General features: G+C 44.5%; 1 protein-coding gene across 10 annotated transcripts in view; it reads right to left on the bottom strand.

The window, feature by feature from the left end:
* The window catches only part of LOC117516856 (protein Aster-B-like), a 61,716-nt gene that overhangs the window by 20,698 nt on the left and 28,025 nt on the right, over nt 1-12,993 (bottom strand). For all 10 annotated transcript variants that reach the window (XM_034177739.1, XM_034177737.1, XM_034177734.1 and 7 more), the window contains 3 exons: nt 5,373-5,457; nt 333-436; nt 45-140 (listed from right to left, as the gene is read on the bottom strand). In XM_034177739.1, the coding sequence (XP_034033630.1) occupies nt 45-140; nt 333-436; nt 5,373-5,457 (285 nt within the window). The remainder of the gene's footprint in view (nt 1-44; nt 141-332; nt 437-5,372; nt 5,458-12,993) is intronic.

Here is a 12,993-nt window from a genome sequence, read left to right on the forward strand (position 1 = left end):
CAGATTTCTTGGTGCAGGATGGAAAACGTATGTGAGCCGCCCACCTTCTCATTGTCCGTGCACAGCTGGATGGCATTGGGGATGAGGCGGGCTGTCTTCTCCTTGGTCATGGAGCAAATATCCTTCAGTCGAACCATTAGCTTGAGAGTTTCAAACAGATTTGTCAAGTTAGCAGCTGAATACACTCACTCGTTCCAGGACGTGGCGAGTCATGATGTAATGGGAGGAGTTAAATGAAACCAGTAACAATACAGAGCCAATCTGTCACCAAAAGGTCATTTTTATGGAACAAATAGATAACAAAAGGAAACATGTTGCAGTGGAGTTCTCACCAGAGTTTCCCAGCGGAAAATGTTACTGTAGAAGCAGATCCAGTTCTCTGAGAGGTAGAGGCGTCCCTGCAGGAGGATGTCCCTCTGCAGGGCACACGAGTAATCTGGTTGGAAATAAGAGTCACAAAAATTACAATCTCTTCAAACAGGTAAATCCAACATTGTGCATTAAGATTTTTAAAGAAGTCAGATTTTTTTAGTCCTTCCTAAAAATAGATTTGAATCGCTGAAAAAAATTAAAACTCAGAAAATGTGCCAAATCTTCAAATTTTTTTTCAAGATTATTTATTTGCGTATTATACTTTGAAACAATATTTCAGTCTTTCAAAATGTAGACTCATTTATCTTTCATAAATTATTCAGCTGCCTTCCCTTAATTTCTTCCCACATCTGTCTGTCTGTTTCTGATGGACTTTTTCCACACAGTACATCGTCTCACATCCAAACCAACTATAAATCCACTTTTCGATTCTTTGTTAGTTATTTCTGCTACAACCCCAACTCCTTTGAAGTTGGAACGTTGTGTAAAATGTAAATAAAAGCAGAATACAATGATTTGCAAATCCTCTTCAACCTATATTCAATTGAATACACCACAAAGACAAGATATTTAATGTTCAAACTGATAAACGTTTTTGTTTTTGTGCAAGTATTTGCTCATTTTGAAATGGATGCCTGCAACACATCTCAAAAAAGTTGGGACGGGAACAAAAGACTGGGAAAGTTGATGAATGCTCAAAGAACACCAAAATGGAAACATGTGAGTGTCATGATTGGGTATATAAGGAACATTCCCAAAAGGCTCAGCCATTCACAAGCAAAGATGGGGTGAGGATCACCACTTTGTGAACATCTGCGTGAAAACAGTTTAAGAACAATGTTTCTCAACATTCAATTGCAAGGAATTTAGGGATTCCATCATCTACAGTCCATAATATAATCAGACCATTCAGAGAATCTGGAGAGCTTTCTACACATAAGCGACAAGGCTGAAAACCAAAACTGAATGGTCGTGACCTTCGAATCCCTCAGGTGGCACTGCATTAAAAACCAAGATCATTGTGTAAGGGATCTTACCGCGTGGGCTCAGGAACACTTCAGAAAACCATTTTCAGTTAACCCTCTGGGGTCGTATACCACGGCTAAGACCAAGCTTTACTAAATTATAAATACGTTTTGAATGATATGAGATAGAAACTTATTTTTTTTTTGCTGAAAAGTTAACTCCACGGACTTTCGAGCCAGCTATCGGTCATCTTTGTACTCCTCATAGAAGCTGTGTGATGACATGTGCAATGTGAGTGTCCAATCGGAATTGGTTCACCATCACATGGTTTTGCAAAATCAAATCGTAGGGCAGCTTTACCTCACGTGAAAAGCCAAAGATTGTTTTCAGGAGTGATATCTTACTAGTTGGCCTGTTTGAATAGTCTCCTGGGTGCTCCAATGAGTACATACTATTAGTACATACTCAGTGCGCCCTGCGTCATTACGCACAGCGATCAGTGAAAGCAGGAGCACACAGCGAGCCTCTGATGACAATCTCACATGCTCAAACAAGAGCTCAAACAACTAGTTTGCATGTGAATGTTACGGGATAACTCTGTTGCTTTCTCTGCATAAAGCACTGTTTACCATATCAATGGACAACAAAACGCATAGACCATTTTGTATATATTGTTCAAAATGTGCATTTGTGTTTATTGTTTGAACCTTACTGTTGTACAGTCTTTCACACAAGACCTCAAATTACCTTTGTAAAGTATCAAAACAGTTATTTATTATAGTTTGCTGTGTGTTTTGAATAAATGTGTGTGGAAAATTATTTTTCGCTTTATTTTTTCCTTGCCTATTTTTGATTGTAAACCTTTATTACACTTATAAAACACAGCAGAAACATATATATTCTGAAAGCACAGGTTGTCCTGAAAAAAAGAGACATAAAACTTGATTGTGAGATGCAGGGAGAGCTGTTAACAGCAATAATAAAACATTTATACCAGGTGAGTGAACTGTCCAAAAAATGCCCTAGAACCCCAGAGGGTTAACACAGTTCGTCACTACATCTACAAGTGCAATTTAAAACTCTACCATGCAAAGTGAAAGCCACACATCAACATCCAGAAACGCTGCTGCCTTCTCTGGACCAGAGGCCATTTGAAATGGTCAGACGCAAAGTGGAAAAGTGTGCTGTGGTCTGATGAGTCCACATTTCAAATTGTTTTTGGAAATCATGGATGTCATGTCCTCTGGACAAAAGAGGAAAAAGGCCATCCAGATTGTTACCAGGTCAAAGTTCAAAAGCCAGCATCTGTGATGGTATGGGGGTGTGTTAGTGCCCATGGCATGGGCAATTTAAACATCTGTGATGGTACCTTCAATGCTGAAAGGTACATCCAGATTTTGGAGCAACACATGTTGCCATCCAAGCAACGTCTTTTTTGGGACGTCCCTGCTTATTTCAGCAAAGACAATGCCAAGCCACATTCTGCACGTGTTACAACACCGTGGCTTCGTAGTAAAAGAGTGTGGGTACTAGACTGGCCTGCCTGCAGTCCAGACCTGTCACCCATTGTAAATGTGTGGCCCATTATGAAGCGCAAAATACGACAATGGAGACCCCGGACTGTTGAACAACTGAAGCCATACATCAAGCATGAATGGGAAAGAATTCCACCTACAAAGCTTCAACAAATAGTATCCTCAGTTCCCAAATGCTTATTGAGTGTTGTTAGAAGGAAAGGTGATGTAACACAGAGGATTTGCAAATCATTGTATTCTGTTTTTATTTACATTCTACACAACATCCCAACTTCATTGGGATTGGTGTTGTACTATATTTGTGCCTCTGATTGTTTAATTTGCCCTGGCAGCCCTGCCAGGGCCTGCCAGGAGCTGCCATTGTCACTAATCCTGTTTGTAATATTCATGGACAGGATATCAAGGTGCAGTCAGGGGGAGGAGGGTTTCCAGTTTGGTGGGGTCAAGGTCTTATCACTGTTTTTTGCAGATGATGTGGTCCTGTTGGCTTCATCGGCCAGTGACCTCCAAGACTCACTGGATCAGTTCGCAGCCGAGTGTGAAGCGGCTGGGATGAGGATCAGCACCTCTAAATCTGAGGCCATGGTTCTCAGCAGGAAACCGATGGATTGCCTACTCCGGCTAGGGAATACGGCCTTGCCCCAAGTGAAGGAGTTCAAGTACCTCAGGGTCTTGTTCACAAGTGAGGGGATGATGGAGCATGAGATTGGCAGGAGAATCGGCACAGCAGGGGTGGTATTGCATTCGCTCTACCGTACTGTTGTGACAAAAAGAGAGTTGACCCAAAAGGTGAAGCTCTCAATCTACTGGTCAATCTTCGTTCCTACTGTCACCTATTGTCATGAGGGTTGGGTCATGACTGAAAGAACTATTGCGGGTACAAGCAGCCAAAATGGGCTTCCTCAGGAGGGTGACTGGTGTCTCCCTTTGAGATAGGGTGAGAAGGTAAATCATCCGCGGGAGGCTCAGAGTAGAGTCGCTGCTCCTTCGCATTGAAAGGAGCCAGCTGAGGTGGTTTGGGCATCTGGTAAGGATGCCTCCTGGGTGCCTCCCAAGGGAGGTGTTCCAGGCACGTCCATCTGGGAGGAAACCCCGGGGAAGACCCAGGACTAGGTGGAGAGATTATATCTCCACACTGGCCTGGGAATGCCTCTGGATTCCCCAGTCAGAGGTGGTCAATGTAGCATGGGAAAGGGAAGTCTGGGGTCCCCTGCTGGAGCTGTTGCCCCCACGACCCGAATCCATCCATCCATCCATCCATCCATCCATCCATCCATCCATCCATCCATCCATCCATCCATCCATCCATCCATCCATCCATCCATCCATCCATCCATCCATCCATCCATCCATCCATCCATCTTTTCCTGCACTCCCTTCACTTCCCATGTGTCAGCATCATTGCTGGTCTTACCACTACTTACATACAAATCTCCATCTTTGACGACTGTTGGTCATGCTGTAGGTATGTTGTGCCTGTCAGGATGCCCATGGCACTTATATTTTAATAAAAATGTGCTGAACATACAGCTTGCCAGATATAACCCCCCAAATTTGCTAAAGCGTAAGGCAGAATAATAAGGGATGATGTCACATCAACATAACAACAAATGACAATGTGGATTACTAGAGATCCTAAGATTTCAGTCAGGCCCACGTTTGACTTTCTACAGAGAGCACAAATTCCATGAAATCCATTTCTGCAGTTGTTCCTGCATGTCCCACAGAGAACAGACAACACTTTGTAGAGCTAATATCAGGATTCCCAGCATGCATCCAGCAGCTTTTGGGTTGACAGCAACCAATGCCCCATTAATGATGGATTTCATAGTACTATGAAACAGGGGAAGGATTCCGACTTGAGGACATAGAATGAGCATGATCCAACCCATAATACTATGTGGATATGTACAGGATATACCATGATTCGACTGTTGGCATGAACTTTTATAAAATCCAAAAGCAGACATCAATGTTTTTGAGTACAACAAAAGCACACCTTCATCACCACTATCAGAGCTCTGTGGGTGCCATAGATAAAGGTATGAACTATTTTCAGTACTTCTTTCTACAAACTTCTTTCTACTACTTCTTTCTAAGGCCCAATCCCAATACCCTCCCTTTACCCTATCGCTTTTCCCTTTCCCTTCATTTTGCATGAAAAGGCAAAGTGGTAGGGTGAAGGGAGGGTATTGGGATTGGGCTTTTGACTCTCAAACCTCAGCCTTCTCTATTCCTTCAGCAAGACCTTCTCCATTCCTCTAGACACCTCTTTATTTCATCCCTTCTGGTGTTTCACCACACAGTGTCATCTGCAAAGAACATGCACCAGGAGGATTTAGGTTTGTCCATAAAGATCATACCACACTCAAACAAGGTAAAGACTGAAAGTAAATCTACTGTGGCTATGGAATTGTGCACAATTTCTCACATATTTGTTGTGTGCATTTTTTTAACTGATGATCTTGTATTGTTCATATCTGTGTAGGTGAGACGGACCCACAATGAGGCGCTCGCTGTCTGGCAGCTGTTTGAAAAGCTTCCGGAAGTCTTCATTACGCTGCTTGTAGGTGGGACTCAGGACCTGCAGGTGACACACAGGAAAACAACACAAATATCAACAAAACACAGTAACAGTGCACAAACATATCTAAAGATTACTATAATTTGCAAACATGTTGCTCTGTTGAAGAATGGATCAAGACTTAAAGATAAATGGTCAAACTGGCTTTGGCACCTCAATGAACCACTGACCATTAGTTCCTGTCAATCTCAATCACTGTTGCTACGTTTTCAAACATGTCAATGCCCAAGGATGCAACATGAGAAGATTTTCAAACAAATTCTGCCATTTAGGCATGATAGACTGAAGGCCACATGGGATGTGCTGGTTCCAAGCCGGATAAATCAGGAGCATAGAAGGAGGCAGGGCATTAACTTTAAAAGTTTGTCAAATCTCAGCCACATGGGGTGTGCAGCAGGTACCTCTGAGTAGCGGTATAGCGGTCTGATCGGTCCCCCCTAAAAATCGGTCCCCTTTTTGCATACTGCACATGCTTCATTTTTGGAGTGTCAGCAGTGATTCACTGATTATCCTTTTGTTTCTGCCTAAAACTGCACTCTAGCCATCATCTATCCCAGCAACAGATCTCTGAAGCTTTTGTACAACAATCATTTCCACATAAATTCAGCATTATTTCATCATAAAAGACAGGGGACCAATCAAAAGGCGACACCAGCACGTCTGAGACTGACTCTCTGAGTCTGGCTTTCTACACCCAAACCAATCAAAGGGAATAATGTGATTATTCACCATCAGATGACAAAGTAAAGCTTCTTTAATCATTCTAAAATAAGTCTTAAGCAGAAATGAGGTGATAATTGGTGAATTGCTGCTGAAGCTCCAAAATAATGCATCAGCAGTGAAGGCAGAGGGACCGATTTTTTGGGGAGACCATTCAGTCTACGACACAGTCCCAAGCCTGGATAAATGAGTAGGGTTGTGTCAGGAAGGGCAGCCGATGTAAAACAAGCCAAATTAAAGATGCAGAGTACAAATCTAATTCCATATTGGATCGATCGAGGCCGGGTTAACAGGTGTGCTTTTTGGTCAAAGGACTGAACTGGAATAAAGAAGGTGGAGGGAATAATTTGAGGAGCTGATGGGTGAAGAAAATGAGAAAGAAATGACTAGATGTGCGGTAAGAGTAAAGTTAGGTGGATGGGGAACTTAAAAAATTGTCCAGGTCTCCCTTGTGAAAAGATCTCAATCTCAGTGGGACTTCCTGGTTATATACAACCCCTGGCAATAATTATGGAATCACCGGCCTCGGAGATGTTCATTCAGTTGTTTAATTTTGTAGAAAAAAGCAGATCACAGACATGACACAAAACTAAAGTCATTCAAATGGCAACTTTCTGGATTTAGAAACACTATAAGAAATCAAGAAAAAAAGATTGTGGCAGTCAGTAACGGTTCCTTTTTTAGACCAAGCAGAGGAAAAAATATGGAATCACTCAATTCTGAGAAAAAATTATGGAATCACCCTGTAATTTTCATCCACAAAACTAACACCTGCATCAAATCAAATCTGCTCGTTAGTCTTGGCATCTAAAAAGGAGTGATCACACCTTGGAGAGCTGTTGCACCAAGTGGACTGACATGAATCATGGCTCCAACACGAGAGATGTCAATTGAAACAAAGGAGAGGATTATCAAACTCTTAAAAGAGGGTAAATCATCATGCAATGTTGCAAAAGATGTTGGTTGTTCACAGTCAGCTGTGTCTAAACTCTGGACCAAATACAAACAACATGAGAAGGTTGTTAAAGGCAAACATACTGGTAGACCAAGGAAGACATCAAAGGGTCAAGACAGAAAACTTAAAGTAATATGTCTCAAAAATCGAAAAATGCACAACAAAACAAATGAGGAACGAATGGGAGGAAACTGGAGTCAACGTCTGTGACCGAACTGTAAGAAACCGCCTAAAGGAAATGGGATTTACATACAGAAAAGCTAAACGAAAGCCATCATTAACACCTAAACAGAAAAAAACAAGGTTACAATGGGCTAAGGAAAAGCAATCGTGGACTGTGGATGACTGGATGAAAGTCATATTCAGTGATGAATCTCGAATCTGCATTGGGCAAGGTGATGATGCTGGAACTTTTGTTTGGTGCCGTTCCAGTGAGATTTATAAAGATGACTGCCTGAAGAGAACATGTAAATTTCCACAGTCATTGATGATATGGGGCTGCATGTCAGGTAAAGGCACTGGGGAGATGGCTGTCATTACATCATCAATAAATGCACAAGTTTACATTGATATTTTGGACAATTGAAAGGATGTTTGGGGATGATGAAATCATTTTTCAAGATGATAATGCATCTTGCCATAGAACAAAAACTGCGAAAACATTCCTTGCAAAAAGACACTTAGGGTCAATGTCATGGCACAGGGTCAATGTCAACGAGCAGATCTGATTTGATGCAGGTGTTAGTTTTGGGGATGAAAATTTACAGGGTGATTCCATAATTTTTTCCTCAGAATTGAATGATTCCATATTTTTTTCCTCTGCTTGGTCTAAAAAAAGTAACCGTTACTGACTGCCATAATATTTTTTTCTTGATTTCTTATAGCGTTTCTTAAAGCCAGAAAGTTGCCATTTGAAATGACTTTAGTTTTGTGTCATGTGTTGTGTGTTGGGGGGTTTGGCTGGACATTTTGGTGTTGTTTTCTTTTCTTTGCTCTCCAGGTGGTATGCAAACTGGTTTTTTGTCTGTGGAGAAGGTGCTGGCAGAAGAGTCCTTCACCCTCATCAGCATTATTGGCTGCACTTGTGGAGGATGTTCACGTGCAGGCCTAATGACTTGCAGCACCTGTGGATGATGCTCACGTGCAAACTTAAAGACTTTCAGCTGAAGCAGATAATGAGATGGCGTTCTGCATTTAAGCCATGAGTGATTCGAGCAGAATTGCCGGGAACTCGACCTTGTGACGTTCGTTTGTGAGACGCTGAGGACCGTGCCTGGGTTTGACACATCGTGCCTGTGAAGGAGGATGGGTGAGGGACACATGCTGGCAGCACACATCAGAGGTGATGATTGTCTGAATAAGTGTTAATAGTAATTTGGTATTTTGTTACACAGTATATTTGAACATTGATGAGAATTGCGCAGCTCGCTTCTCACTGCCGTGGCGTACGGAATGATGATCCTCCACCTGTTGTGAGAAGCTGCTCATTTTACATAAAGCTTAAATTCAGACCTGAATGTGTTGCTGATAGTGTGTGCCTTTGAAAGATATTTGTTGTAGCTGTTGACTTACCTCACCTTTTCTGTCCTTCACAGAGTCAGTTTGTCGTATCCACCTGGGGGGTGTTCAGCGGTGAGTCTGGGTCCAGAAGCGTCGGGCTTCGATCCATTTGGGCGCTGGAAAGTGCGCCGTCCTTCACCTCGCCAGACAACCGCACATTTATGTTGTACACAATTATTGCACAGAAGGGAAATAAACTTGTTTTGTTTTTGGAACCGCTTTCTGGTTATTTTAGCGCTGGGTTCAGTCAGACGCTGATCCGCTCCTCAACTCGCGTCTGCACATAACAGTAGTTCCCGGCCATTCCAAAATGGACCCAGTGGCAGAAGCAGTTCCTTTTGCCGAAAAAGTTCAAGAACATTTGGAGAAGATATGGGAGCAATTACAGCATCTCACAAACCAAATTAATCAAACAGACGCCCGTGTTACGGAGCTTGCAGCGCAAGCCGTTCCGCTTCCTGCTGCTCCAGCTGCGGCACCATCGATACCGGTGCAGATAACTCCGTCACCCAGAGATTCGGCTTCCGAACCAATTATTTGTCATCCGGAGCCATATGCGGGAAACGTTGAAGCTTGTGCTCCGTTTTTGATGCAATGTTCTCTGGTTTTTGCTCAGCGACCGGCTTCCTTCTCTTCTGATGGTAGCCGTGTCTCATATGTGACAAATTTGCTCCGAGGTGACGCCTTAGCTTGGGTCACTGCGTTGTGGAGTAATAACTCTCCAGTGTTAGGATCCTTTAAGGATTTCTCCCGGGAGTTCCGATTGGTTTTTGACCATCCGGTGAAAACGAATACCGTTGCCCAACGGTTGCTGAATCTCAGGCAGGGGAGGCGGAGTGCGGCGGATTATTCCGTGGATTTCCGAATTTTTTCTGCTCAGTCCGGTTGGAATGCCGCAGCTTTGAGAGGAGTGTTTGTGGATGGTTTGAACGATTCATTAAAAGACGAGCTAGCAGTCCATGACGAACCAAAAGATTCAGATGAGCTGATATCTTTGGCTATTCATCTAGATGATCGGATAAAGGAGCATGGACACGAGAGAGGGCGGACATCAGAGCGGGTCTTTTCATCTCGGGGCTTTCCCCGACACAGATCAGGGCTGCCTCTTCTTCGCCCCACTGAGACTCCTCCGACAGGACCTCTGGCTCCTGTTGCGGATGAGCCCATGCAGCTCGGACGAGCTGAAGCCGCCATATTGCCCCGGTCACATAAGCGTCAAGAAAGAGAACAATGACGTATCTCCAGGTGTTCTTAGACAGGCATAATAATAGACACACACAAAAAAAAAAAAAAAAAAAAAAAGGGGCAGATCTTTGGTTGTTTAGTTATTTGGGCTGTTTTTGTTTTCATGTAAGGGGTTATAAATTGTTTGGGGCTTTAGAGGCGGTTCTGGTGGAGTGAACGACTGGCAGTTCGGAGCTCGGCTGGACTCAGGTAATCATTATTTGAGTTTAGGTAATTTTTGTTTGAGGATTGGGTCGTTTTGTTTTGTTGTTTTTTTATTTCCCTGCTTCTCTAACCCCAACCTCACATGCTCTAAGACCGTTTGTGTTGTGGGTTGTGGGGTGGTGCAGGTTGGTTACGCTGAGCATATCTCAGAAAACCTCTGCACCTGGGGGGGTGTCAGGGGCGTTTTTTTGGATTTGGTTGATGCCCGGTTCCACTCCAGCCCCGGTGGGCCTTTGACCGTTCGTCATTGGTGTTACCGGGGTGTGGTGCAGCGGGAACGTACCTCAGTCGGAGTGGTGGGCCTATCTGTGCCGTTCGCCATTTCGGTAGTTCCACCCCTCCCGATGGGCTGGTGGTATGGTCGGTTTGGGGCACCGGACGTATTTCCGGTTTTCCGCTGCGCTTAGGGGATGGGACTGGGTTAGTTTTTCCTGTTTCCTTCCCCAGCTTGGTAGTTTTGTGCCGTTCGCCAAAACTGAGCTGACGATAGGCTCTGGGAGTGATCTGGGGTCTTTCGGTGTGCTGGGGGGGTAACAGGGTTTGCCGGTTGTTTTATTTGCCCCCGGGGTGGTTTAATGAAGTCCGCCGGGGGTTGGATTTTTGTTTTTTTTTTATGTTTCCTTCCAGGTTCCACCTCCAGGGTTGATGGGACGGTCCTCTGGGGGGGAATTGATTGTGGGGCCGACTAGCCAAGTGTGGCCGGGTCTGGGGTTCCTGGGTTGTGAAGAGGGTGCCTCCTGGGGTTGATGGTACGGTCCTCTGGGGGGCGCTGTTGCTCCATGAATACCTGGGGACCTCTGTGGGATTCCGGCTTTGGCTGTTACTCCTGGAACTGGCGGTAAAGGTCTTCTGGGGGGTGTTGGGCTCTGCAAGTCGTTCTGTGGGGGTTGTTTGTTATTTTTCTTTGTGAATTTATGTTGGTATTGTGTTGTTGGGGCTATGTTGGGTTTTTGGATTTGGGTGTTTTTCTTTTCTTCCCGGGGTTGGATGGGACGGTCCCCTGCGGAGGGTTTGGGTGGGTTTTGTGTTTTTTCTTGTATGTTGGGTTGTATATGGGACTTTTTGGTTTTTTTTTGTTGATGCCAGCTGGCCTTCCAGCCACGGTGCCCTGTCCTGCTGTCTGCGGTGGTCCTTGGGAGCGTTACGCCATCTGCTTCCTGACGTGGACCCCGGAGGGAGGTGCTGTTCTTGGGCCTGGTCTGTTCGGTCGCCGGGAGGCTTCCCGTTGATGGGGGGGTACTGTTGTGTGTTGGGGGGTTTGGCTGGACATTTTGGTGTTGTTTTCTTTTCTTTGCTCTCCAGGTGGTATGCAAACTGGTTATTTGTCTGTGGAGAAGGTACTGGCAGAAGAGTCCTTCACCCTCATCAGCATTATTGGCTGCACTTGCGGAGGATGTTCACGTGCAGGCCTGATGACTTGCAGCACCTGTGGATGATGCTCACGTGCAAACTTAAAGACTTTCAGCTGAAGCAGATAATGAGATGGCGTTCTGCATTTAAGCCATGAGTGATTCGAGCAGAATTGCCGGGAACTCGACCTTGTGACGTTCGTTTGTGAGACGCTGAGGACTGCGCCTGGGTTTGACACATCGTGCCTGTGAAGGAGGACGGGTGAGGGACACATGCTGTCAGCACACATCAGAGGTGATGATTGTCTGAATAAGTGTTAATAGTAATTTGGTATTTTGTTACGCAGTATATTTGAACATTGATGTGCAGCTTGCTTCTCACTGCCGTGGCGTACGGAATGATGATCCTCCACCTGTTGTGAGAAGCTGCTCATTTTACATAAAGCTTAAATTCAGACCTGAATGTGTTGCTGATAGTGTGTGCCTTTGAAGGATATTTGTTGTAGCTGTTGACTTACCTCACCTTTTCCATCCTTCACAGAGTCAGTTTGTCATATCCACCTGGGGGGTGTTCGGCGGTGAGTCTGGGTCCAGAAGCGTCGGGCTTCGATCCATTTGGGCGCTGGAGAGCACGCTGTCCTTCACCTCGCCAGACAACCGCACATTTATGTTGTACACAATTATTGCACAGAAGGGAAATAAATTTGTTTTGTTTTTGGAACCGCTTTCTGGTTGTTTTAGCGCTGGGTTCAGTCAGACGCTGGTCCACTCCTCAACTCGCGTCTGCACATAACATCATGTCTGTGATCTGCTTTTTTTCTACAAAATTAAACAACTGAATGAACATCTTCCGAGGCCGGTAATTCCATAATTTTTGCCAGGGGTTGTAAATGTTCCATTTAAAATTGTGTGTTTGTGGATTTGGAGAAAGCTTATGACAGGGTGCCAAGAGAAGAGTTGTGGAATTGTATGAAGAATTCTGGAGTGGCAGAGGAGTATGTGAGGGTAGTGCAAGACATGTACAAAATTAGTGTGGCAATGGTGAGATGCGCAGTAGGAATGACAGACTCATTCAAGGTGGAGGTGGGATTACACCAAGGATCAGCTCCTTCTTGTTTGCATTGGTGATGGACAGCTTGACAGATGGCATCAGACAGGAGTTTCCAGATGACATTGTGATCTGTAGTGAGAGTAGAGAGCAGGTTGAGTCTAGTCTGGAGAAGTTGAGATGTGCTCTGGAGAGAAGGGGAATGAAAGTCAGTAGGAATAAGACTGAGTACATGTGTGTGAATGGGAGGGAGCCCAGTGGAATAGTGCAATTCCAAGGAGTAGAAGTGGTGAAAGTAGATGAGTTTAAATAGTTGGGGGTCAACTGTCCAAAGTAATGGAGAGTGTGGTAGAGAGGTGAAGAAGAGAGTGTAGGCAGGGTGGAGTGGGTGGAGAAAGGTGGCAGGAGTGATTTGTGACCGAAGAATATTGGCAAGTGAAGGGGAAAGTCTATAA

Source organism: Thalassophryne amazonica, chromosome 9, assembly GCF_902500255.1.
Source record: "Thalassophryne amazonica chromosome 9, fThaAma1.1, whole genome shotgun sequence".
Taxonomy (NCBI): Eukaryota; Metazoa; Chordata; class Actinopteri; order Batrachoidiformes; family Batrachoididae; genus Thalassophryne; species Thalassophryne amazonica.